Source organism: Echinococcus granulosus (assembly GCF_000524195.1).
Source record: "Echinococcus granulosus chromosome Unknown EG_S00069, whole genome shotgun sequence".
Taxonomy (NCBI): domain Eukaryota; kingdom Metazoa; phylum Platyhelminthes; class Cestoda; order Cyclophyllidea; family Taeniidae; genus Echinococcus; species Echinococcus granulosus.
This window is the reverse complement of record NW_020170449.1, coordinates 89,960-117,763: the sequence shown is the minus strand read 5'-3', so window position 1 is coordinate 117,763 and position 27,804 is coordinate 89,960. Positions and strand designations below refer to the sequence as shown.

General features: G+C 42.5%; 2 protein-coding genes across 2 annotated transcripts in view; one reads left to right on the top strand and one right to left on the bottom strand. All coding sequences in view use genetic code 11, as the record gives it.

Moving 5' to 3' along the window:
• EGR_07070 (hypothetical protein) overlaps positions 1-8,103 on the bottom strand; it is a gene marked incomplete at both ends in the record, with an annotated part of 9,331 nt that extends 1,228 nt beyond the window's left edge. Inside the window, 6 exons of the mRNA XM_024496319.1 lie at positions 1,230-1,504; positions 2,534-2,994; positions 5,767-5,876; positions 6,315-6,395; positions 6,925-7,068; positions 8,053-8,103. Of these exons, the coding sequence (XP_024349246.1) occupies positions 1,230-1,504; positions 2,534-2,994; positions 5,767-5,876; positions 6,315-6,395; positions 6,925-7,068; positions 8,053-8,103 (1,122 nt within the window). The remainder of the gene's footprint in view (positions 1-1,229; positions 1,505-2,533; positions 2,995-5,766; positions 5,877-6,314; positions 6,396-6,924; positions 7,069-8,052) is intronic.
• A 3,721-nt stretch (positions 8,104-11,824) lies between these two features.
• On the top strand, positions 11,825-26,887 carry EGR_07069 (hypothetical protein; the record flags this gene model as incomplete). The annotated part of the gene is made up of 9 exons (XM_024496318.1): positions 11,825-12,342; positions 14,108-14,348; positions 14,416-14,970; positions 15,232-15,300; positions 17,058-17,397; positions 18,717-18,987; positions 19,726-19,945; positions 20,886-21,095; positions 26,561-26,887. The coding sequence occupies 9 exons, from the start codon at positions 11,825-11,827 to the stop codon at positions 26,885-26,887; spliced, it is 2,751 nt and encodes a 916-aa protein (XP_024349245.1).
• Positions 26,888-27,804: the final 917 nt, after the last annotated feature.

The following is a 27,804-nucleotide window of genomic DNA, read 5'->3' as shown; positions in this document are numbered from 1 at the left end:
TGGATGGATGGATGGATGGATGGATGGATGGATGGATGGATGGATGGATGGATGGTTAAGCTGAAAGTTGTTGTTTGGCAAGCTAGTGACCTTCATTCTTCTATACTTCATTCACAAACAATAACTCTTAGTTCTGCTCTTTTGGGCAGAAGTTAGATTACTGAATTGTTCTTGAAGTGATGAGCACTCACCACACCGTCGTTGAGGCTGTAGATCGAGTTGCGAATTCCATTAGCCATTGACAGCGTCGAGGCACGCTGAGCGCAGGTGGGATGGAAGGCAGCAGCCAGGGATCGACAATTAACATAGTCCATGGCCCAAAAACACGTCGAAGAGAGAGTGACCCAAGCAGCCAAAACACTAGCGCCAATGCATGCCCAGGCTACGTAGTAACCGTTGGTAGGGTTCAGCGTTGTTGACGTTAGTTTGTCCTATTTTTAGAAAGCATAGTGCTCGTTTGGATGAAATATAAACAATGCGGCTATTTGACTTACAAGAATATTGCCATACCTCTGTTTAACAGTGATCAAAATAGGATTTTGTTTCCAGTGCGCATATTTGTGGTACACCGATCTTTCTATCCAACGCCACAAGTCTTACATTTGGGGTGAAATGGATCGGAATAGGAAAACAGCATAAAAACAGTGTCATTTTAAAACACCAGGACATCGGGAGCTATGTTGGTTGACTTCCCACTGGGAATCTGGAAGGGAACCTTCTGCGAAAATGCTATGAAAACGTGCGATTGGCGTGGAGCTCCCTAAATATTTATTTTAAAATGCTTCCTACTAGATGTAGAGGAATTCACACTAGAATTGACGGTGTTCCTGTCGCGTATATATTTAGTGTTATCAATTCACTTGACAGATGGGGTAGGCTAGGGCTTTGTAAATAGCTAGATTCGCATTGTCATTAATGTTACGTGGATATTTTGCCTGTCACATCGGTGGTAGTAAATGGCCCTGATCCCACCACCCGTGCTTCAAAACTTCAAATCTCTTTGGAGATACCTGCACCTCGTATCACCTTCTGGGGCAACTTGAGGACTAATAATAAAGCGGTAGCTGCTTCGAATATTCAGGTTACATGGTCGCGACAATAAAGGTACAGAACTGATTTATAAACCCAAACTCATCACGCACTTTACCCTCACCTTAGAGATGGAGCATTTTTGACAGGCTAACAATTAAAAAAGGTGTCATATCTAGAATAGACGAGGCTCATGGTACCTCATTGAAACCGCGGTTATTAACAAAGGCAAGGACAAGAGCGCCTGGACTTCGATTTCGAGGAACTTTAAGAGACCAGCTTCCAAGCTTGATGACAATTTTAAGGTTAAAATGGCAGGGAAGAAAGAGAAAGATTACATTTTGGTCAGCAATTCCAAGGCTATCTCCCATATAGATAGTCAAGTTTAAACCAAAATCAATGTTTAACCTTCTTTTTCCTACTACCTGAAGTAATTTTTTTGAGAATTTAAAGTCAGTCTCCAAATTATTGCTAGCTTGTTTTAGTCAAAATGTCTGCACATTCAAGAACTAACGATAGGGGGGGAGTGGTAGGTTGGTCCAAAAGGAAATGAAGAACTAACTCACATATGGAATTCTCTGAACACTCAGCCGAAGTCCAACATGAAACGTAATCATTGATGCGAAAAACAGACAGGCTAAAATAGTCATAAAGGGGACCGATGTCATCAATATCAAAAAGGGCACTGAGTTTCGTCTGAGAGGCAAGTACCAAACCAGCGGCTTTTGCGCTTGTGGTTTTGAATTTATCACGTCATTACATGATAGATGGGTGGTTTCTTACAGTGCATTATTCAAATTTCTGTCTTGCCTTCATTATTTTGCCACCTTTAACGGAAGATAGTTTTTTCTTGGGCTAATGTTAACGCACGATAGAAACCTTTTATCCACTTTTTAATTAATTGATACTACTGTGCAGGATATGAGTAGTATGCAACCGGAGGTGTAAGTCTTACAGGTCACGGCTGCGATGAAACCGACAAGGAGACGATACGCTCGAATGTAGAAGGAGTCATACGGTGCTCGAAACCAGATGAAGACCAAATGAAGGCCTGTTACAAGGTCAAGAGCCGAGCCAAGTAGTGCCAAGGCGACTAGAGTGGCTCCGGCCATCGCAATACCTAAAAAAGTTGGGGGGAGGGGGGTGGGAGATTAGTAAAGTCCTATTCGTCGCTCGTACACGATTGAGTCAATCAGCCAATCATTTTGCGCCTGGGTAAGGTGAACAGTCATGACCTGGGGAAACCCGACATTGTCAAATAGGGGGACATTAAAAGTGGGATTTGCATTAATTATGGAATAATCAAATGGCTACGCGCTTTGAAGTAAGTTAATAAGGTTATGTGTCACCTATGAGAAGGTGAATGAAAATAGCTACTCAAGTTGTTTTGGGGGTGTAGGAGTGACCCGCAGCCTCCTTCATTGAGTAAGGGGCACTCGCTAAATAAGACATATCACAGCACAAAATTTAACCGTTTTTAAGGTCTTGTGATGGAGGCACTCACCTCTTTGATGTGCAGTATAGTCAGAGGTTACGTATTGCCCAAAATCCTTCATGTAGCACTGATTGACGGTGTCGAAAAGACCACCGCCTGAGGGTTTTGAACCTTTATAAAAAAAGCGTAGGTTTAATTTATTTTGTCCAGAGGGGGCAAATGACTTACCCGCCTGCAATCCCTCATAACAGTCCTGTAGCATGCCTTCAATTCGACTCAACCCATATCTGAATAAGGGGAATAAGTGGGTGAAGTTTCTTGACGAATTCGAGAAAAGTAAAATAAATGTAATCCAAATTATGGTGTTTGTTTTGAATTCAAATTGCACTAGATCGTTTGTAGCTGTAATAGCTCTTGTCTTCAACTCATTGTCAAATCCTTTGACACACTTTTTTAGCAATGTCAATGTGCTGTCATTAGTCAGGGGAGATTTAAGTAATATAAATAGAATCTTGTAGACCAAAAAACTGCTTTGCAGTACTGAAGTGGTAAAATACGCACAGCAAGGCGGTAAACAAAACCATGTTTAAGCCCAAATAACTAATCGTTACCATGGAGCCCGAACTAGATTCGGTAACGCGCGCTTGCCTGCAACCTTTCTGCCGCATGACCGGAGAAAACACAATGCTACACCTTAACGCATTTTAGGAGGGTGAGAGTAATCGTGAAAGGAGGTCTAAGTACTATCAAAATTCCAAGTGAACTACTCAAGTCATGATAACCTCTGGCAAACATTTACCAGACTCACCACCCCTTTTGAAGCCGCCAATCTTCTTGCTGCGATGCGGATTCAACCCATCGGCAGCCCCTACCCCTACCTCGGATAAAGTTTTGAAACAAAAGTTAAAGGGTAGCTGTAACCGCGCTTAAAATGGGATCTTAGCGTATGAGTGATGTACTTGTTTTGCAATCCAGAGTTAAATCTAGCTGGCCAGCATGATTTACAGAAACTTTGCAAGGACCTTCATCAATTCCTTAGTACGGCGGTATTAAACTACCAAAAACCGAAATAGCCCGTAGATTGCTAGTTTTGGTGGATTTCCTTGTAGTAATAAATACAGCGGGAGTATTCAGCTTTGATATAAGATTAAATGACTACATATAGCGGCAATAAATACTAAAAATGGAATGTTTGGGCATTAAAACTAAATGGTTGTCTTCAGTGGAGTAGATTATAAAACGGCGTTTCGTTCGGATTTACTAATTTTATACCCTAAACAGTTGTAGCAACAACAACAACAACTTGACTTTATGGCTTCAAAATGCTTCGGCATCCCCGGCGGTAGCGTGGAGCCCTGCTCCCGCCACCTAGTGGCATCAGCCTCCGAGGCGCTCCACACTTCAATGTCCGACAACTTCTCCGGGCTCTACACCGATGTTACACTCTACTGATTTGATTTGGTGCCACGCCTGTTGACAAACTAGACTAGTCTTCGCCGAATACCGATCCACTTTGCTACAAAATTTGCTTTACCATGAATTTATTTTGCTTTTACATAAATTATGCTCTAACCGGGCACAGATTTATTTAATGCTAAACACGCTGTCTCTAGTCAACGTAACGCAGATGCCTTCCACAATAACTGATTAGTCTATGCTTTGCCACAAAGTGATCTGCAAATAGTATAAAATCCCACGCATGGCACGCCTTTTGACAAGACACACTAGTCCGGATCGAAGAGAGGTGCATCTTACATCAATGTCTCCAATTAATTTGCCTTTCCGTCTTACAAAGGTTTATTGGGGTGCCTTTAACCAGACCGGACACAACTGTCCCACATGCACCTACCGATTGTTGTCCGCTTGTGGCGCTTCAATCTTCACCTGTACCCAACCGCCCAGACTCAGCATCGCAATGGCAAGAGCAAGGGTGGCAGCTTGGAGAACGAGGCCGAAGAAAAACACGCCTTTTATAGTCCAATTTGGATACAGATGGTATCTACCCAATGCAGATATCTCGGAAAGCATCACTAAAGGCAGAACATTTCATTTCGTAGAAATTGATGGCATCTTGTGCTCAACTTTAGGCAGGATAAACATGACAAGGATAAAATACGCCAGAGTCTTCTTTGTAGTGAAGCATTTTGAAACATTGTTAAGGCTTTCATCTTGCTTTGCCATTACAATTCATCTGGAAGATTTTGAAAAGTTCACACTGTGGTAAAAGGTCATTACACATCCTCTTTACTTCCATCTTATGGAGCTTTCCTAGCTTACTGCTGCAAAAAGGAATGGACGAGTTTAGCAATGGAAAGAGGTGAGAATGGCATTCGAAATACGCAACTTTGCTTCCTCCCTCAAAAGCTTTGCCAACAGCCTCCCAGTATTTTGCATCTTCAAAAGTTCCACAGGCGCTAACGCCACCTGTTCTGGATGTCTAATTACTTGAGAACTTTCCACAACGCAAACTGTTGAACAGCGCAAAGACAAACACCTTTCAATCATAAGCGTGGGAGAAGAAAGCGGCGTTTAGTTTGAGCCACTTAAGTACGGCATTCCGTTCGGCGGATCAGACGCCAAGAACAATACATTAAACTCGAGTCAATTCTTTGAGTGTTACATTTTAACCGGGCGGTGTTTGATTTCTGTGACACCAGCGTGATTTGTATCATTAAAAAGCTGAAAAGTATGTTGCCTACTAGCTGTTCGTTACTAAGTTAAACATTGAAGTCGCTCAACAAACACACTTGATACCGCCACGACCATGCCCCACTTTAAAGCGGGTTACGCTTACTTCATTCCCCGCTTTAATTTGCAGTCCATTGCCCGAATAATTATAACGAGTTCGAGTCCAGCAAAAATTCTGTGCTAATACTTGGAAAATAACGAGCTACAACTAGTTACTCTACTCAGTGTCCAGCATGGATCAGTATTGCGAGTCGTTGGATCTCAACATTGACACAAACTTATAAGCAAAATAAAATTCAGTAACTTACTTTTTAAACAAACTGCACTCCAAAAAAGGAACAAAAAGGAGCAACAAACGGCAACGCAAGGAGGCGAGAACGGAGGGCAGAGGCCAAGTGACCGCGGAAGCCGAGTTCGGTGTGTGAGTGCGTGTGCGTGAAACTGCGATCCACTCTTCAACCAATGGGAGGCGAGCCTTTGCACAACTCTCGCCTAGCCAAGGTCTCAGTCCCAGTTGTGGGTAGGTGGGTGTGCAGGGTGCACAAAAGTGATTTGCGTATCACAGGTACAAACGTAATCGATAATGAGCACTCGGGAATCTGAGCAACGGTTACTAGGCTGTTGTCATTATTTTCTTTTTAACCACCAAATTTTTTTTGCTTTTAAGACCAGAATTTGAAGAAGTCTTTGTTATTTTCCTGTTGAATTTAAATAATTCAAATATCTGTCGTAGTTAATTGATGTTGTGTGTGTAAGATGATCGTAGCTATTTGAGAAGCATAAGGCCAAATTATAAATGGATGAGTTTGTAGAAGGCAATCGCTGTTGAGACGTAGCCCTTCGCGTCCACCCTCGAAGTCGTCATAAGCCAAAAAAGTATGACAGCATATATTGTAGCTTCCCACGACTTTGCTGAAGATAAAGAAGATAAAGCACGGGCAGAATATGGTTTGTGGACATACAGTAGGGCTTGGGGGTGCTGGCATGGCACGGAGGCCAGCCCACCTAGCAAAGATACAACGGCGGAGTGCCTAAGTAGCCCCTTTACCAAAAACAAGAGTTAAATAAACAGCAAAAGTATTATAATATATTACTGATGTGTAGAAGAGTTGGGTGGTCACTGGCATCGCCCCAAGGCCATGCCCTGGAACGGAAGCACAACCTGAGGTGTGTGAAGTGTCACTGAAGCTAAACCCTCAATTAAACAAGGTGTTAAACCACTATAAAAGCAGTACAGTAGAGGCTAAAATAATTAGCATCTCAACAATAGTAAAACAAAATGAGTTCAATCATAGTAATTAATAAGGCAAATGGGAGAAGTGAAGTAGACAGTCCAGAAGCCAAATTTTCCCTTAATGGTACGGCATCTACTACAGTGTGTAGGAAGTAGTGAAACAAATTCACCGATGTCAGAAAAGTGATCATATTGAATCTTGATGATTTTACCTCTTCTGCTATGCATTTTCCCCTTTGATATTGTCTAACACCCTAATGTGAGTTCCTGTGATTGGTTCATTCGTAGTCAAGATCAAAGATATCTATGAGAAATGTTTTTCGCAAACTTTTTATTAAACCAATCGCGTGTTTATCAATGGCCAAATACTCCAGTTCCACCCAACTAATAATTGACATCTACAAGTCTGGTGGTAGCGTAAACCTTTGGTTGTTTGTTTGGCTCTCGGTTTTGCCAAGGGTCTCACTAAGATGGTCCACCATTCTACTTTCGCCTGGTGGGATGGCCTCTGAGCCCTGCCAGCAGCCCTAAGCCCTACCCAATGCCGAATAAATACAATCTTCCCGAGTATTATGCCTTCCATCGTCTTCGGAGAAGTCTCACATCGTTGCATTGGTGGCAGTAGAAAGCAAACCTGATCGTAGAGGACATCCATCCCTTTTCCAACTGCTAAGTGATAAACCTAGTGGGAAGAAAGAAGTATAAATGCAACAAATGGGGAAATTGGTGGCGATCCTTAGCAAAGGGCCTAAAAATGACGTCCACATTCTACAACTGCTCCAGTCCAATGTTCTGCAAATATACTAGCTGTGACAGAGCAGAAAAAGTACCTTACAAACCTATCTCCCGTACATGTATGATTGTCTAAATAATGTGAACACGCGATACCTCCTCCACCTCTCTACTAGTTGGATAGAGCCTTGAAAAGTATATCTAAGCGGTACTGAAGCAAAAGCAAAGTAGCAAGGAGGATTAGATGCGAATTTCTGTTCTCACGAAACTATTTTAAATACCGTCCCTTATTAAATAACTCTCCTTTTGGGTCGGTGTTCCTACGACTAGCTATGGTCAAGCGCGGTGGCCAACACATGCCTCCGTTCCCCCTTCTCCCACAATACAGTTCCCAGATCCAACAAAATTGTGAAGAGGGGTCAATGACGTTGCGATCACGTATATCTTCATTTGCATGGAAATTCTACTGGTACGGTTGGCTGGTGGGTGTTTCCTTACAGAACAGACAACGTTGTGATGGCTGATTTGGGAAGTTGACCAAGGGAAGGGGTCCTGTGATATGTTAGCTGCTTAACCCTCGGTTTCGGTAAAGTAACCACTTAGGGTCTTTGGCATAGTACCTTCGCCGAATGGGCTACCTCTAGGCCATACAAGCAGCCCTAAGCCCTTCTGCAGATCGACAATGCATATTCTAACCCGATTTCCATAGCTATTTTAGTATATATGTAACAAAGGATGGCAGGTTCTAGTAGGTGGATTTTTATGAACAGAGCTCTGCGCTACCGTTGTGGAGACTTTGAGGACAAGGTCGAATAAATGGAGGATTAAAACAAATGCCATTTTGTTACTCGCACTCCATTTCCCTCCTTTGGAGTGACATATATCGTGTTCCCGCAGCCATCACGGAGCAGTTGAAAGCGATGGCAACACCTACCAGTGAGGAGACAGGATCATTTGATGGGCATTTTTCACTACCAGACAACATTCAAGTGAAACCAAAGTTTTGCTTCAAAGAGTTAAGTGGAATTGCCTGGCACATCCTGTCTGCGAACCAAATTTTGTACTCCGATCACTTTTCTCCTCACCATTTTCCCTAATTCGAAATTGTACATCTTTTATGCACTTCACAGATCTCTTTCCAGTGTTTAAAAGAGTGTCCTAAAGGACAAACTCATTCCATTCCAACTTATACGACTTTCCACCATTTAGAACGCAGTATTCGCAAAGTAGCTTAGATGTAGCGTAATGTTTTTGATCTTTAAGTTGTAAATTGGTTGTTTCACGGCTGACATGATTCATCTACGCCACCTTGATCCAATAACCGCCCAATGAAATTGCTGGGGACGCCTCCAGCCTCAGAAAGTGTTTTTGTCCGAGTCCACAGACGTTTTCATTTGATGGCTAATCCCTGAACATTCTAGAGAATCGTTTTCTCACTCGTTTCCCTTTGATCACCCACATCAAGAATATGTAACTCTAGAGTCCCAAAACTTCCTCGAAGACAAAAGAAAACAAAATACTCCGGCAGAATATGTACATTCGGCACAGGCAAGGTATTTGGGCTACTGGTATGGCCCCAGAGGCCAGCCCACCCGGCGCGGTACAAAGGCCAATTCAAAAGTCGCCCCTAGCCAGTACCGAGGGATAAACAACCATCGTATTACATAACCACTCTAAAGATAAGGTCAACCAGTTACTACAATTAGCTGTAACTGAAACAGCTTAAAAACACTCGGGTTACTCTCCGCCACTCTAACCACTGGGGCCGTACGGACCTGCTGCTCTCCCCTTTCGCTTACTATTAAGCCGGTAGAAAATGGCCTTTAAACCGATAGTCTGGTTGAAATCTCCTATGGGTCCAAGCCAGGCACACAGACCCCGATTCGTGGCAGAGGTCGAGCTTACTGTAGATTCTCTGCTTTGAAGTAATCACTGAGGTACATCTGTCTCATACATGGGCTGAAAGTCTATTATGAGAGTTCCAAGTCAAACTCAGTCAGACACTGCAAAAGCACTTCGGCGTTTTAAGATTATTCAAGTTACCCTGCCTTCACAAAAAGAAACTCGTAGTCTCAAGTAAAGTAATTTTCTGATTTAAAAATAAGTAGTTTAATGATACCTTGAATACAAGGGTAGCTATGTCAAAGACTAATAAATTCCCATTGCTTTCAAATGCGCCTAATCTATGATGACCTTAACGGTAATGCGAACTCTAAGCAGACATAAAGGTGCCTACTGATTTTGGCCCACTGTTTCGCGATGCATTTATGTAAATTTTAGCCAGTGTGATTTTGATGACTCCGCTATTTGCATACGGTCAGGAGGAGCCATGGAAATGCGATTGTGTGTCTTCGTTGTGACTGTTACACTTGGCACCCAATGCCAAAATCTACGTGACATGAAGAGTAGGAGGAATGCATTCCATCTAAAACAGGGAAAAGGAATGAACTTCAAATAAATGCCGATGAAAGATCAACAAAACCCTTTATTAGTGATCGCCATTGATTGGTGAAGTGGAGAATGAGAAAATTCACTGAGTTAGTAGTGAAAAATTTTGCATAGCTCGGTAGTAAAACTACATTTGCTTTGAATACATAATTAGGCAACCGGAGTCATCATTTTGCACATTTCGTCCATCCCTATTCCCACCAGCCCCTCCAGTACCCCCTATACCATGTCTCTTCACCATAATGCTATCTCTCATCAAACCCGGTACAGAAGAGCAACTACTCCGACTCCCTTGACTGAGTACGACGTCGAAGCATCGTTCAGGGAAGGCACTTATTGTGAATGGTTTGAATCAGTCCGAATTCCTGGTGGTCTTTAATAATTTCTTCCTAAGGATACTGCAGCTATGGAGCACTGCGCGGACACATCAGTCTCCGCAGGTTGTAGGTGCGCTCTACCAGCCCTTCTACACCCTCGTACTATATGTAGTTCCGTAATACAGTGAAGACGGAGAGCACTACACTATAGTTGTATTTAACAATTGACCTCTTAAAACTCCATTTTTCGGTAAGCAGTGTCAACTGCCCATACTGCGCAATGCACGATGTCTTCTTCGGAGCAGTCCTCTCGATCCAAGGGTTTAAAATCGGAGGTAGGATGGGAAAAATAACGGAAATACTACATCCCCTACATCTACTGTTTTAGTCATTAAATTATAAAGCTACTTCATGACTTTTCCATTATTTCGACTTATTTGCCGCAATTATACATGCGGCTATCTGACTCCCAGATTCGTCTTATAACAACTTTTGCTAACTATTTTACGAGACTCATAAAACGCAGCTTAGGTGGCAAATTGGAATCAACTGTTTAATGAAATGGTGTTGAGATATTCAGGCCCCTTTCAAGATTCAAAATTAATCTGTTCCAGTGGAAGCCTCCGGTACACAATGTAGCAAACAATGTAACAAAACACAAATGCGCACAAGATATCACATATCCTTAGCCAGTCCAGTTGCAACTAAGCAAAGCAGGAAGAACAAGGACTAAATTTAGGGACAAGATTTGTCAATAAGTGCAATATAATTTGGAATGAGCTTTTGCATTTGAGGTTTTTAAAAGGCTGCGATAAGTTGGGGCTTTTAAATAGGAAACTAGCATTGCTACAACGGATGGTATGTGGTTCTAACAGTCCTGAAAGAAGAAATTTGTGACTGTCAACTGCAAAAATTGAAGATGTATGGAGTTGTAAGGTTATTAGCATAACAATTTAAGGAGTTTCATACCCTTGTTGGCTTCAAGAACGCGACAGAAACACCGTAAATATTTCATGGTTAATTAAAGATTGATTAGCCGCACATAAACATACCAAAGGGTCATCTCGGAAGCTCCGTCAAGTGCAAACATTGCAAATGTATGAGTGAAAAACCATTTAATGTCAACACAAGGGTGTGCCATCGAAAATGGTATCAGAAATACACAAGAATTGTTCCTAAAAATCTATAATACATTTGCTCAAATAAGCTTATCTGTTTTTGAGACATGTGGAAAATTAAAGAGGAAAGATGCAATTTTGATCTAATTGATTCAATCTTAACATATATGATATATGAAAATGTCATGTTTTATTATGCCCAAGCTTAGTACAAATTTTAATAATTGTTATTTTTAAACTAATTTTTGCAAAAACTCTGCGCTTTTAAACCAAACAACTACGAATCCGGATGAACTCGAGGAACAGAGTTTAAATCCATGCGTTTAAAAGGCTTCTCATAATAGCGGGGTCTGCTAAAATAGGATCCTTGGATTTTGCTTCTGGTGTTTAATGCTTTGCTGGCTTCACAGAGCGTAGATAGGGTGCGTTGCATCCAATTTCGAAACTTTTTCTGTAGTTTCTTTACTGTTCGGAAATGGTTGCACCCGTACTATGCGTTGCTTATGTTGTTCATCATTTTTGTTTACTTCGAATCACTTCTGACGATGACATGGCTTATCGGTGTCGGATCTCTGGTTTTCACTCATTTGATTGCTTTATTTTGGGTAGTTGTTTTCGCCTTCTGTGTACATGATTCGTGTTTTGCCAAGATGCGTGCTGTTTACCTGTTATTGATTCGAAACCAACGACAGCCAGTGTCATCCGCCATGTTGCCCAACATTCGACTTTATTATGCTCTGCTTGAGTGTTGCCTTTGTGTATTTTATAGTGCTTATTTGCGGATCTTGTAGTTTCATCCTTTTTTCTTATTATATTCAGCACAATGGAAGCCGAAGTCACAGAAAATTCAGAAAACGTTGCTCCTTCCACGGACCACTCACTTCTTAAACGCACAGAAGAGCTTAAGGATGAAAAACGTGGCGAAACTGAAGCAGTTGGTGAGAATCAACAGCAACAGAGAGCGGAGATTGACGGACAAACCAGTGCTGGCGGTGGTGGTGGTGATGGCGAAACACGTCAGGTTCGTGTTCGAAGGCAGGTGCAGCGGTTCTCTGAGACTATGAGTAAGCGCTATGCGGATGAGCAGGCTGCAAAGGAGAAGGCCCATGATGCAGTGGCTGCCCAGTTGGCTAAGGGTTCTGGCACTCCCCTGAGCGAGATTCCTCTGATTGAGGCGTCCATTCGCACATGTAAACCCATGGATTTAAAGACCCTCCATTACGCTTGCTTCGGTTGCGCTGGCGGTGTTGCTGAGGTTCGGTCAAATTTACGCAAATTTAACGGGTTTTCCTTTGATCGCGAGTCGGAAGAATATGGGAAACGTGTACAGTTTCTCAACAAGTAGGTCTTCCTTTTGGAAAGTTGATATATTATACTTGTTAGTGTTGAGGTGACTTAGTGTTTTCTCGCCTTTGGCCAGCTCTCTGTAAGATTAGACCTGAGTGGTTGTATGCACTGAAGCAAATGATGCTGCAGCTTTGATTTTAAACCCGTTTGCCAAAAGTGTCAGTATTCAAAAGGCAAGATTGTTAAGTTCGTACCTCTGATGCGTGCTTGTTGTGATTTGGTACAGCGTTGTTTCAGTGTGTCGTTTTCTCAGGGCGGCAAGCCTGATCCCTTACCGGCTTGAATGAACCCAGCTTCCTTGCCCCCAGATTGTTTCTGGAGCTGTTTTTGGACAGTGATGCGAAATGTTCGCGTCTATAGTGTCGACTTTCCGTCTAGCTCCAGATTCACTTTGGGTGCTATTTGCCGTGCTTTGTTTGGTCGTACTTTAGGGCAAACGTCAAGGTAGCAGTCGCACCAAAATCACTCACGTCGGTAGCAAAAGTGTTGTTGTTTAAGCCGCATCATAATAAGAAAGTGCTCCATTTTAATGGTGGCGGCATATCTGATAGACTTCATTGGGATTAACTTGTGACGTCCCCTACTACGCAAGTTGTTTTGGAGGCTTCATTCTAGTAGCAGCAATAACCTTTAATAGGCGAATGTTATTTATTGTTTGAAAGTCAAATTACAATTTAGATAAGAAGAGTGGAAAATATTCAGGTTTTATTTAATGGTTACCCCTCCGGTGAGTTGTTTCCACGGGAACGAATTGACCTGGAAACATCCCTGACCTAGAGATGGAAACACAGAAAACCTGCTTAACGTCGGATTTCATTCCATGGTTTCAAAATCGGCAATCTTTTAAAGCTGACAACATCAACAATGACAACATTTTTCATTGTAAATCGGATTTCTCTGTTAGTGGCTTCCTGTTTGCTACTGCATATTTGGGTTAAGCTTAGATTTTTTTATTGTCTGCTGGGAAATTGGGTCCGAAGATTTTAGTTTATTTGGATCAGTAACTTTTTGACACACTGGGAAGTATATTTCCACTGTAAGGGCATTCGATCTGAATATCACTTATGATTGCGTGGTAATCATTTTGTCTAAATGGCGTAATATGCAGCGTGAAGTGCATTGGGTTGGTGTTCCTAAAAATTTACATTACAGCGATCTTTCGTGTTCACCTTTGTTCCTAAAAACAGCCAAAAACATTTGAAACGGTTTATCAACTAATGCTAGTAGTTGATTTAGCGCAAGTTCCGCTTTCGTTTCTAGAGTGTGCTAGTTGATTAAATGCCTATGTATAAACTGGTAAACATGCATGTCGGGACCCATGCGAAAGACTAGGAGACAAAACAAACCGAACAATTCTTGCTCCGTATTTTGTTGAAGGAGGTATAATAATAATTTGTCATGACGTGCATTATGATCTGTAAATTACCTTTAACGCACCATTTACCTTTTTGGCCTAGCGTTCAAGTTATTGCTGAAGGTACTATAGGGCGTATCATTTCAAAAGTAGTTTTATTCTCAATGCACATGGGGGTCGGAAGGGTAGTAGAGTCGCTCCATGCCAACAGAGTGGCGATGAGAGTGAGGGACTGAGAACGTTCACTTCTTTAAATGTACCGTTGAAACGGGTATCCTCATGATGCGGTAGTTTTTTATCATTCCCACGTTGGTTCAATGCCTTGTTGCCCGATGACACTCTATTCAGCAATTGGTGTAAATTAATGCTAACAATCTACCCCTGTTTTTCCCCGCTCATCTATAGGAAGCCAGTGAAAGAAGTACAGAACGCTCTGCGTCAGCTTCATCTCGAGGTGTCCGGTACGCGAGCCCAACTCGTTACACGTCTGCTCGATTTCCTCCTCAAGCCCGTGGCAGACGCGGTGAAGTACAAGGGCAAGTTACCTCCCTCCAAGCGCAAACCAGGCGCCGGTCGCAAGTCTCTCTCCAAAAAGGAGGAGAGCAACAAGAAGGGGACATCAAAGAAGTCAAAAAAGAGCATAAAGGTGAGTTTTGCCAAGTGACTGCTGCACTTTAGCTCCTCTTCTTTCTGTTTGATGCTGAATTTTTTAGGAGGGTGAGACGGAAAGCGATGAACTTGGCGTCCTCTCTGATGATGATGAACAAGGAGAAGAAGAAGGAGCTGAACCAGCAGCAGAGCCGGAAGGCGAGGATGAGGATGAATATGAAGAAGAAGAGGAAGAGGAGGAATCAGGGAAATCGGATGCAGATTACGCTCCGGGGAAGAAAGTGGTTAAGAAACGAAAGTCGACAGTTGTGGCGAGGAAGAGCAAGTCACCACGGAAAGCGAAGCGAAGGAAGAAGCAAGTGATTGAAAGTGATGATGATGAGGTCGACGATTATGATAAAAGCTCTACTAAAGAAGAAAACGAAGTAGCGGATGTAGAAGTTAAAAGCGCCAACGATGAAATGAAAGAGGCGAAGCAGGCGAAAGAGATCGGTAATGCAGAGGAAGGGGTTGCTGATGTTGAGGGTGATGCGTCACCGTCCAATGTTGTCTCCCATTCGGCGACCTTCCCCAGTGATGAGGAGCTCAAATCAAAGGTTTTGGACATCTTGAAGACCGCCGATCTCAATGAGGTTTCCATGAAGGTCGTGCGAAATTCTGTAAGTGTATGGTTATTTGGATGGATGGGTCCAATGCTCTTTAGTCTTCATGTTCTTTGCCTTATCGGTCATCTCTCTTCACAAAACATGATTCACCAGCACTCTTAGCAGATTTTTATTAAAAGGCTTCTTAATATGTGTTTTGATAAGTAGAATATTGAGGTTGAGTGCATGTCTTTAACCACATAAATCTGATCCTGGGGTTTTTCGGTCACAGTGGTCTAACCAAGTTTGTAAAATGAGGCCTTTTCTATCGCCTAGATTTCTGAGCAGTACAAAGACTTTGACCTCTCCCCTAAGAAGCAGTTTATCAACTGTGTTATTGAAGAGGTAAGTTGTCCTCCCATTGTTATCGCTTATTTTTTTCTACCGCGAAACCAAAATCACTGCTAGTTGATTATTCTAAATCGACAAATTTTCGAAAGTCGAAGGATTTTTTTTGTGATGGTGCCTGTGGCAAAGAGGTGGTGACGGTGGAGTCTATCACATCCGATCATTTGTCACTAGTCATACAATCGGGGCCTTTAATCAAGCTCATGGAGGCAGTTTTAATCTTTAAGCTCCGTTTATTCATGAGCCATGCCTTTAAAGTAGTTTTTTACGATGTATAATCCTCTCATGGTAATTTCTTTTTGCTATGTTGAGTTTTGCATTTGCCGTTTGGCGAACAGCTTCCTCTGCAGCTATGATAAACCTAGCTCGCTCAGCTGAAGTCTCCCACGTGACGCGTGAGGCAATTCTGGCGTTAAAATCACCTGTCAGCCGAACTTCTCATGTCAGCGATTAACATGAATGGCTTCTGACCGCATCTGCCATCAGTGTGTTGAGCTGCCTGCGTCGCTACAACCCTTTGGCTTTTGAGCTCGTAATTCAAACTGTTGACTGATTCAAGTTAGTTCAAAGAGCCCTCAAGCCACTAAGAGAGCGAACTGTTAGAATTATCAACTGGCAAGTTTTGCGATGAGGGTGTGGGGTGTTTTTTGTCTCAGGAAGATAATTTCACTTTTGATGACATCGCTGTCACATTAGAGCGGTTAAGCATCTGGCGCACGGGTGGTTGATTTTCTTCGGATGCTCCACGAGGAAAGGTGTTGATTTTATCCATGCATTTTCTTTCTTTTCTAGTACCTTGCGTCGTCCTCGTAGATGTTCAAGCTCATTTGTCGCCACCCGAGCAAGGGAGAAGCCAATTTTCAGGCCTTCCACATTTTTGTACACTGCATTTAATCCTCTCCCATCTCTCCTTTCACATAATTGTAATGCAGATTGTATTATTCTACAAAAGAACAACAAATCAGCATGCCTTATATGACATTAAACTATTCGTCAAATAATGATCGTCTTCCCTTCTCTCTGTCATCGGAAATTCAGTCTGATGTTTTCGCACCCGTGCACTTATGCTTGTGTCCTGCACTCAGCACTACTCACTCAACGAGTAGTGCGTTTTGCCCATTTTGCTGTTTTGATCTACTTGGTTAGGGTCAGGCGCATTATGTGGGGCTGAGAACGCTTATTCGTCGTACCGATTGCAAGTACCGAGATCCTTTAAATTGAGCCAAGTTGCAGTTTTGTCTCCCTTTTTTGGGCTGGTGTGAGAGCGTCCCCCTACTCGCCAACCCGGGTCATAGGTAGTATTTACTTCCTGAAGGTGCCTGGGGATATGCTTTGACATTTTCCGTGATTCCTCTGGTAGCGGAGACTACTGACAGTGTCCACTTTGTGGGTTCCACGCTATTTCAATTCGTTGGGTTGAAATATACTGAGGCTAGTTTATCTAATCAAGCAATATAATCTGAAGTTCCTCCGACTTGCGTGCTCGTGTCTGTTTCATTTTAACTGCTACCCTAAATCATGGAGATTGTTTATTCAAGCATGCTTTCCGTTAGGTCTAACCATATTCAGGAGTGCCAATTATGCATCGAGGTCAGCACCACCAACCCGAGTGCCATTCTAGCGCAAATAATCTTGCTAGTTGAAGAGTTATACCATTGTGCAATGTATTCCGGCGTTAGCTAAGTCAAACACCGATGTATACTACTCAATAATTCCCAGCTCGGTTATGTTTTCCGATTTAAATGCCATTTCAGACTTCCGAAGCGCCCCAATCCACTGTGGTCTATCATAGCATAGATCCATCCGAAAAACGTCACAGATGCTGTCAAGCCATTGTTCTCTCGCCTTGGTTCTACACCTCCAGTGCGGGCTTAATCACGGCTTTGGTGGTTGGTATCTACCTTTTCTCTCAATCAAAACTGAAGCCGATTGATATCGACCGTTTGGAGGTGGCGAAATGTCCCTCCTGTTTCGGCCAATCGGTGTGTCCCGCCTTCTTCAGAGGTGATGTCCGATTGGCCACCTTCTATGGCAGTCGGCCGATCCATGCTAGTGACTTTGAGAAGCTCGGTGATCGGATTGACGTGGATTTGGGTTAGTCACGCTTATTTGCAGTGCGAATCTTTGTGTTTCAAATGAGGCAAGTCGATCGTTGCCTACGGTCTAACAGTCAATCGCAAAGCGCCAACCTGTATTCTAAACTTAAGATGTTGATCTCTTCGTGAATTTTGTTAGAATTGATAATTTGCCGGCAGAAGCTTGCAACAGGTGCAATAAGTTAAGTTATTCTACTTTTAATAAATAAGTAGCAAGTTTCTGGGATACTACTTGTCCTCCATTCGCCATGTTTGGCGCCACGATCAATTTGCTTTCCTTTCTTTGTTCAAACCTTCCTTAATTTTGTATTATTTTGATTGAAAGCATGATTTCTTATGGAGTAATGAGAGTGCCATTTTGTCTAATTTTTTCTTTTAAAAGTTTTTTTTCAAATTGGTCATTTTTCGGCTAGCCCTCAGGCAACTTTTTTTCTAACTCCAATTATTTCGCTTTAAACCGTTGAATCAAAGGCAGATGTGCTGTTAAAATTTGGAGGAGTATCTAAGTGATTTCATTACTTGAGCGAACTAGCGTACTGGATGCATTTGAGGACATTGTTTCATCTAACAAAAAAGCCTTAGAACCTGCGGTTTAGTCTTCCTTTTTAGGTCACTTGCTTTCGTTCCCAATGAAGCGCCACAGGAAAACTAAAATATGCGAACAGATAATGTTGCATCTCTTGAATCTCGATATGACTCACCTCTCGTTCACCCGGTAAGCAGTTGTGACGGTCGACTGACACATTTGGTTATTCACGGTTATTCACGCATCGGAACTTTTCTAAGGTAAAGTTGAAAGAATGAAAGATTCGTGGACGCTTTTTTAGGATTTTATTTCGCCATTGTCCGTCGTCGGCGTCTTACCCTCTAGGGGCATCACAGATGTTGGGTTTTTTGCTCTGATGAGACCTCCCTTAATTTAATACCGGACAAAACTAAGTCATCTGACCTTGTCGTTCTTTTTTGAGGTTTATTTACTCAATATTTCGATGCGACTACTGTGGATGGACTGTTTTATTTGATTGGTGGTGAATATGAACCCTTTAATATAGGTCCCAAGGTCTCACTTTGTATCCGCTCCTTCTGCTCATCTACCATGTCCCACGTCTTCGTTTATCAATGTTTTGGCAAAAATGTCCTTGAGAAATCTTTTTTTTCTATCAAAAATTTATCCAGGCCGTTTTACCCCTCGTCTCTACTCATCTGTCTAAACTTCTTGCTTGAATTATTATCATCGACATTATTGTCACAATGTCCATCAAAATCAAGTTGTTTGTCATGATAATTCAAGAGCGAAGTCTTTAATTCTCCTTCAAGGCATGTTGGAAAGGAAACCAGCCGTCCTCCGTTGTCTTCAATTCCCAGCCACTTCTGAGGCTGTCGACGTTGAGGTGTGTCGCCGTCAAAGAACCGAAGACCTTCAGGAGGGATCACCGCAACCGCGCTGTGTTCCGCATCTCTCTATCTGGCGTTGGATGCCCACCACGGGACCAGGAACTGGCGATCCCATCGGTGTAGACCTGCTTCGCTCCACATCGACTTTTACGCGATGCGCTTCATCACGTCTCCTGCAACTCATTCAGTCGAGGTAGGTTATCTCCTAGATATGGGCGGCTTTTGAACTAGTTGGAACTTAGTCTAGAAAGTTTTTTAATGGAATGTCTAGTCAGTGTGGCGGAAAATCATCCTTGGACGGCTTGCGAAGAGGTACCTTGATTAATCAAATTGCACAGAATTTTTGAAATCGCAAATGTCTGTAGGTGGTTGCACTTTTTCTCCTTTCTCACGGAATGATTCGTCCCGCCCATTTCCAACACACGACAGGTTGGTTTTGAGCCGATTAGGCGCACAGAATTAGGCGCTCTGTGCGCTACGGTGTCCGGAGTGATGCAAAATACGCATACCGACTTCTATGGACAGTACTGCAACACATCTGCTACCTGGTGCTGCTCATTACCGTCATGGTAGCTTTTCACTCGAATATCTCTCTTGAAAGCCTACGTGGACATTTTACTTTAAATTTGTTCAGTTCATTTGAGTTTGTGGGCTTAATTTCCTAGTGGTAGGGACTTGCCATCCCCAAAATGATGATTTCACTTTAAGTCCATACTGTAGAGACGTATTGTGAAAGATGCTTGCTCCATGTGAGTAAATTGTGTGAAGAAAAGGTTTGGCCTTTAGCCATGCGTTAGCTATTGTTTGTTCTGTAGGGCCTGTGTTTTCCCTAAAGGCTCTAGTGGCTTTGGCGATGCGGACGCTTTTCTAATCACAACATCCTCCAAAGTGGAGGGGGTTAAATATCTTTTCTTTTCACCCCTACCACCAGATATCGTGAGCGCTCAGCCAATCCCAATCTCCCGCCTCAAAGTCGATGGTTGCGCTTCGACGAATTAACTCTCCTCTTCAACATCGCCATTAATCCGCACGCAGTTATCGCGCACACCTTCCCCGCCTCCGAGGGTTGGCCCTTCCCCATCCAGTTGGGGGCCTGTGGTCGCATGACCTTGGAAGGGGGGACGGCTAAGTCCCTCTCCCAGTTTATCTTTGTGTGTTGTCCTCATGATCAACTTGATTTTTTTGTGATAAAAATGTATCACTCAAGTTACACCATAGGGCGAAATAAGACATCTCAGGTTGGAAGTAGATTTGTTTAAACATACTAAAGACCCTGGACATGACCCCTGACACCTGCCAAGCTCGGGAGACTGTCATCACCGGTGACACCTGTGATTGCTCTCCTACTTCAGTCATCTTAGGGGAGTTAGGTGTACATCGACCACTCTTAATGCCGAAACAACGATCGTAAGATGATCCACAATATGTAAGCGAAGACTCGTTTAATCCACTGAGCTGCAACCTGAGGATTTATCTTATGTTACCACTTAAGCGCGTTTTGTATGCGTGTTAGGTGAAGAAAAAAAAAACAAAAGATTACTTAGTAATACACAATGTAATGCAACTTTGAGAGGCTGTTTGCTCTATAGGTTCCTCCGTTATACCTTGTTACCATGTCATTGCCAGCCACCACCCTGCCTAGATCAGGTTTCAGGTTCTTGCCATGTACGGCGGTAGCCAGTACAACTTATAAGTACTTCCTTAAAGACTACTTCCCTTCGTTTACCCACAGTCTCACTCCATTACTGGCCACTGTACAGAACTCGAGGTTGCATGCCGATAATGTTTGTCTTAAAATAACAATCTGTCTAAATAAATGAGATGGCCTGACGGACCTCCATTCTCTCATCGTCAATCTGAGTTAACCGCAATGACATGCATAATTTGCCATAAAATCAAATGTTGAGCTTTCTTTTCAAATTGTTAGTTTAAAACGGGATTTGATCTACTGACGCCATCTCCGTATAGCATTTCATCGCTGAAATCCGCGAGATTCAAGTACCTAACGCAAAGGCCCTTAGCCGCACCTGTCGTAGGACTGAATTTCCCTAAATTGTGACAAAAATAAGCCTTTTGTTGGTTTTGTTTCAGGCGCCCGCCAAGCAGAGGCTGCAAATACTGCGGAGTCTTCTTCAACTGCCCGCAAGTCTTACCTCGAATTCCACTTTGGGATGTGTGGAAAGTGCTGATTTTGCTCTCTACCTCGGTGACTATCGTTGGGATGTTTTCGGGGTTGACGTCTTCACCTATCAGGTCAGTGTGATCCAATCGCGACATCTGATAGCTGTGGATTTGCGTGAGGTGAGCCGGCTTGGAAGCCAACTTTGTCCTTATGTCCATTGGAGGTGAATTTGTGCCCTTGGCGTACCTTCAACTCACAGTACTCAAAATAAGAGAATCCAAGTGCTTTTACTTTCGTTCATTTCAAGCCCAGTTTTGCATCCACATTCCCTTCAGATTGTTAATTCTTTTACCTTGGTGAATTTTCACTGAGTGTTTACTGCTTTGTATTTGAAAACTTAACAATTCCCGATCAACTAATCGCATCACTGCACAATTTTTTCGGCAAACATTCTATGATTTTCGGCTATTGTTGTCCGATTTGCTAATCATTTTTCAAACGGAAACTTTCATGGCTTTTGCGAAGGCAATAATATAATGTTCACGAAAATTTTCAAGTAATTCAGATTTTTTGAGCTGCAGCATAACTGTGAATCTTCAAAATCCACGAAAAAAGTACCCACTGGGACTTATTTTTCTGTAGGTGGCTACTTATTTCTAAGAATAAGTAGCATTACCATAGGATAGCCAAATGCTTTCATGCAGTATTTATAGTAGAACGAAGTAACTGTCAAAAGTTTCTTTAAATACTTTGCCATCTATAATCCTTTCCGGACTTACCATTACCTTGCTGCAAGTTACACTTTCATAGACCGTGTTCTCTCTAGACGCTGGGAAAAGGACCTAGTCCTATTCACCTGCCTGTGTTTCTTAGTTTTTATTTCCCAACTCTCCATTCTATTTGGCATGTTATCATGTGATTTTCTAAAGCCTAAGCCAAGTAGAAGCCATGTATATTACTTGAAGAAATAGGAAGGGAGTGTAGAAGGTGATAGTAAGGTTGAGGCAGTACCACACCCTCTCATCTCTCCCACCCTAAAGTGTGAATTTTCTCGATTGTACGTTTTATAGCGTGGGGAACGTGAATTTACGCTGCTTCATGCGAATATGAATAAGACTTTTTACTCACTAATCGACACATCCTAGCTGTGTGCTCTTGCTTATCAAAAGTGTTATCTCCAGCTCCACGTGGCAATAAAAGCCATTTTTCATCAAGGGTCATTCTGCAAACAACCTTTTCCAGTGGATACGTTTGCATAGGGCACGTTAGAGAATTAAGGAAGAACAACAACCTGACACACCTTCAAACTTACGATCTGCCATCCCTTTAACGCATGACATGAGGGGTAGGATCTGTTTGCCGAGTACCTTCTACGCTTTCCTCTTCCCAGTTGATGATGTGCATGTAACCCCACTGTTCCATCAGTATCATTCACGACAAGCCCTATGGAAAGTTGCTTCTCCCTCACACTTGGTTTTCCAACCGCTTCAGTTTATAGTGACACGTAATTTCCTTTCATCGCAAAAAATGAAGGGATCCCGTGAATGTGATACCTCCGCCTCTCAATGATTCCCCATCAAAATCAAAGTATTGAGACCACTTAATTTTCCATGGTACTTTCTGTTGCCACCTAAAACGCCCTTTCGAAGGATAATATAAAACCAATTTGATGCAAAGCTACTACGACAGAGAGATAGACAGGAATCGCATCCACCAGGTTGGTTCAGCTGGTATTGTATGAGGTGAAGGTTCAACAGGACAGTGACGTAGTGGCGAAGACAATGGACCACACTTTTACGGTAGATTTACGCATATTCATGCTTGACAATCCATTCATGCAAGCGGTCGGAGGAGGACTTTTTTGGTCTTAGTCTGAAAGTAACCACGATTTGTTGAATTGCAGTTGAATTAGTCAAAAATCTGAATGGCAATTGACGTCACTTAGGAAAGATAGAACGCCTGAGCTGGAGCAGTTGATCTTCTCCTCAGAGAGACACTGGCGTTGAGTACATGGTAAACATTGAACCGACTTCTGCGCTAGTAATTTCTTTTACAATGCTTGTGATTATAAAGTAACAAAAGTAGATGATTTGGTGCCGAGAGCAGTCACAAATCCACCAAAGCGGTAAATTTGAAGTGTTTGTTCTACCTAGGCGCTAAGGTGAGTCACTATTCGGTTGGCACCTAAACTTGGCTGCTGTTGACAAGGCAAACTCGCCTCGGGGATTGTCATTAGTGTTATCCATTTCTCTGAGAAAGAAATCAAAGTCTGTCAACACTTTTATCATGACACTAATGCAGATAGCTCAAAACATGGATAAAGTTGGCCCGGCGAAAGTGTGGCTGCTGATGAATGCGTGCAACCTATGTGTGTTGCAGGTTTGAGGCGTTTTGTTCCAGTAATTCTACTCCAGAGAATAACTATGTGCTAGCGATGAAAGGTTTGAGCCAAGACCAAAGCCGTGCATAATGATGAACTATGATAGAAATGCGCCTATTTATCTAAGTCGGGTCTTTTATTTACTTTCAATGGTTAATATACAGCACTAACTTATCCCGACGAATCTAAAGTTTTCCAGTTTTCTTACCTGACTCCGCACGTCACACATATGTGACAGGTGTTTCTTGTCAGTTTAAGATGATTGATCGCACCAAATCGTAAGCTGTAAATAGATTAGTTGAGTTGAAAAGTGTAGAACAGGCGTAGTTTTCCTATGGCATATGGATAATTGTACTGTTTTAATTTGTTTTGAGCTGTACATGAATTGGTCACTCAGACTGTCGTGACCGGTGTTTCCCCTAGATACTGGTAACCGATGTGTTACGTCCACCTTGCTTAAAAAACCGCATTGATTTACAAAATACTAGATATTCTCCAAAGACCAGCAAATCATTCCAATGTAGTCGTTTTCTAGCCTTTCTAAGACTGCCTTTAAATGCATCACTTTGGACTACAAAATTTCTGAGTCGGGCTTGTTACTGCAATGAAAAGGGTGCGGTATGTGGACCGTCTATCACCGCAAGTACGTGTGTGTAAATATCCATTTGTGTGTGACTGACTCGAACTCCCAAGAAATGACGCTCAATTTTGCATACATTTCCGTGTCTAGACACTCCCAACCCACTTCTCTTGCTGCGCCTATTCTCACCCAGAGAAGAAAGTGAAGGAGCTGGTTCCGTTTAAACCAATTTTCTTTCCTAATATTGCAGGCAATGGAGCTGCCCTGTAGACAGGTTTTGCTTACGCTCCGCTACCATCGGGTATATTGTATTTCCACATCTGTTATCTGCATCACACCCACCTTTCCGTTCTTTGCTATCCTTCGCTAGCATGCTTGCGTTGATCGCATTTGCATGCAGTTGCGGTGCCAACTTGGCGTCATTTGCATTTTTCTCCTTCGCTATTTCGCTCTCTTGCTCACGACGCCCCCGGTCACCGCTGATCTAGTTATGCAAAACATTCCTTTCAAACAAAATAAAAGCTTATCTCTAGACATTGCTCCTCGATAGGAACAGGCTCGGTTTCCTTACTCAGAGTTGCTATGCTCTCAGCTTCCTTGGTAGGTGATTAATGTGCTCTCCACTACTCCTCTGACTTGTTAAATCCTCACTCCATTCAATGTCGGTTGAGCCAACCTGGTGGATGTGGTTCCAGCCTATCTATCTGGTGCAGTAATTTCTCATCAAATTGGTTATACCATTCTTTGAAAGGGCATTTTAGGTGGTAACAGAAAGCACCGTGTTGAATTATGTGGTCTTAACACTTTGATTCTGGTGGGGAACCACTGAAGGGCAGGGCCATCGCCCTTCATTTTGTAAGAAGAGGAAGGAAGAGAGGACTAAATTTAAGTCAAGTTTGTCATCAATGACGCTGATGGAACAGTTGGGTTACACGTACATCGTCGATTGGGAAGGGGAAAGCGTAGAAAGTACTCGGCAAATGAATCCTACCCCTTATGTCATGCGTTGGGTGGATCAGGTTATTCGTCCTCTCCTTCACTACTTTCATATGCCTTGTGTAAGCGCGTCCATTGAAAGGGATTATTTGCAGACTGATTCTTAGTAAGAAAAGTTCGTTTTATTTCCACAGTATGGGTGCGAACATGTTATTGGTCACCCTCAGACGATCCATTCATTACCCGCGCTACTCATTTCATTCTCCCTTTTCTAAACGAGTTTCGTCTTACCACAATTTTTCTCGCCCATATTCATTTCTTAAGGTTATTTGTGTTAAATGGCGCTACGAGTTGTACTAAAAGGCCTTTTGACTCAAGTTATCAGACAAGAATAATATCCCAAGTTGGTGGATCTTATTCCAGTCTTGTACTTCGGAGCCACTTTTCATAGCAGCTTTGCTGAACGTGGACTGCATTTCCACCTTAATTTGATGCCTTCGGTCTAAAGAAGTCCCTTTTGCAAAAGTTTTTTGGCGTAGATGGTAAATAAAGTTGTATTTGAGTGGTAATGCTCCTGCCTTCATGCCCCGCCTATGCTGGTCTCTTTTTGTGTGATTGTGACCAGAAGATATTGCGCGTGTGAGTTGTCTCTTGTTTTCTCATCTTAAATTTCCGTCTCCTAGTAACCACTCGGAGTTGGTTAATAGCATAAAAAAACCGCTGTAAAATTTGGGCTGAACTACCCTTTGTTGGTGATTTAGGATAAATTTGCTTCTACTTGGCTTCTACCGGGGTCTCGTTTTAGAGGTGACTCCAGTACCGCCGTACTAATGTTTTACTATTCCATATTAGCATCAGTTGTCTTTATCGTGTCGGTTCTTTCCCATCGAGTTCAGTTCCTTTTAATTAAACCTGTTACTTGTGCATGACTTGCACATATAGATAAGAAGGTCGGGGCGTCACATATATGTGACGAACGTGGTGAACGTATTAAGGTACGGATCTCGCCTATTATGAATTTATTTTCAAGGTCATTCTGTCATCTGTCGACGTTTTAGCTAAAGTCTTGTAAAATCCTAATTTTTCTTTTGCTTTTTTTATTGTATTTCCTACAATTGGTCCCTAACGGCACTCTTCATGCTACCTATTCTAGTGGCCTTCTATCCCCTCTGTGCATTTACAATGGTGATGCTTAAAGATGTAAATTTTCAACCGGCTTTTAAGGCGTACTAGATATCTGAATCATACGCTTTTACTAGAACGCGCAAAAGGGCTAAGAAAAGAATCAGAGTTTTATTCCACCAGTGTGAAATTCGAATCCCGAGAAACTTCAAAAGTTCTCATCGTTCTTGGTGCTCTCCTCGGTTACTCTTCCACTTTGGTTATCGCAATGTAGTTAACTGCATTATTGTCACCCACTAGACAGGAACAAAGGTTATAAAGTCGACTTCCATCATAACGCGAAAACTTTTGAGGTCATGAATAGTCCTGACTGTATCATAGTGGACGCATTTCTTGGACTCAGCTCCGTTTACAAGAACATTTGCTGAGAGGCAAATGAAAAGTACCCTCTGGATACAACGTTCTCTATTCATTTCTCCTTCTGATTTCCTACTTCAATGTCTCTCAACTTACTACCTGAAAAATGCTCCCAAAATCGTTCTATCATTGACCACCACCTGAGACTCACGACTGTAACGGTCGCCAAAAGTGGACGCGGTGTCAAGGCCCCTTTTGCTGCCTTTTAGATAGCCAAATCTCCTTCTCCCTTCATTGTTGAGTCCAACGCTTCCTACATACTCCAAGACGGTTGCCACGACTACTCTTTTGCTTCAAACACGCCATGTTTGTCCGAGGCACACGCCAATCAGCTTTGCACCAGCAATCCACCCTCCGATCACAACTATTGGGCAGTTTGTATGGCGACGCTGCTCGATGAGCGCGTGTTAGTTCGTGACATGCCTAACGACCTCATCTTCAGTCTTGAGCAGTGCATCAAAGACGCCCAGGATGGAGCTCGGCGGTCCCATGTGGAAGCTGCTTTGGAGATAATTGACCTTGAATTGGCCAATTGAAATGTTCCTTCTCGCACTGTTCTGCTTCATGTTAACATTCCGCATTTCATTTAATTTTTTTAAGTAAATTTTTGAGAAGAAAAACGATTATTTTTACTCGTCTACCAGAGCCTAGCAGGTATTAAATTTGAAACAATGAGGGAACTGACCAGCGCATAACATCGGACTGAAATGTCACGGGAGGACATCTTTATATATTTTCATGTATTAGAAGTTCTTTTAATCATGAGGCAAAACATGCTAGGGAAATTGAAAGTTGGCACTGCAATTATGTTCCCCCATAGATCTCCTAAAGTGATGCGCTGTGTCACTTGACGAGTTCAGCACTTTTGTCCACCTCTTTCGGAGTTTATTACACTTTGCGTGCTGAGTAAAGTTTATTCACTTGTTTGAGATAGTCACACAGGATCATGACCAAATGATGATTGACTGATAATGCTGACCATCAGTGATCAATCAGTAACGGTACCCTAGTTTCCACTATTTAAGTAGCTGTGGTGACCGACTGACCCTGTAATTGGTTCGTTGGGGGTAACCAATCCATCAAGTCCGTTGAGAAACTTTAATAACAAGCCGTAGCAATTAATATTCTGGTCATGGAATCTGGGCAAAGTCAGAAGCTTTAGAGCCACATCACTATGGGTCTTCTGGACTAATTTAACCATGCGGGGGTGCAAATAAAGGGGAGCAACTAGTAACATTGAAGTCGTTGAATTCGTTTTATTGGGACATGGAGAAAGTAATGATATCAGTAAGTGTTTAAAACGATTCGCAGTTCAGATAAGGTGAGATGCTTAGCGGCTGGATAAATGCAGGTGGATGGACCCAGGATGGATTGATTGACGCTTGTTAATGTATCTTTTCAGATTCAAATTTTTGTCGTCCAATTCAGCCACCAATAAGGGAGCTCTTCAATT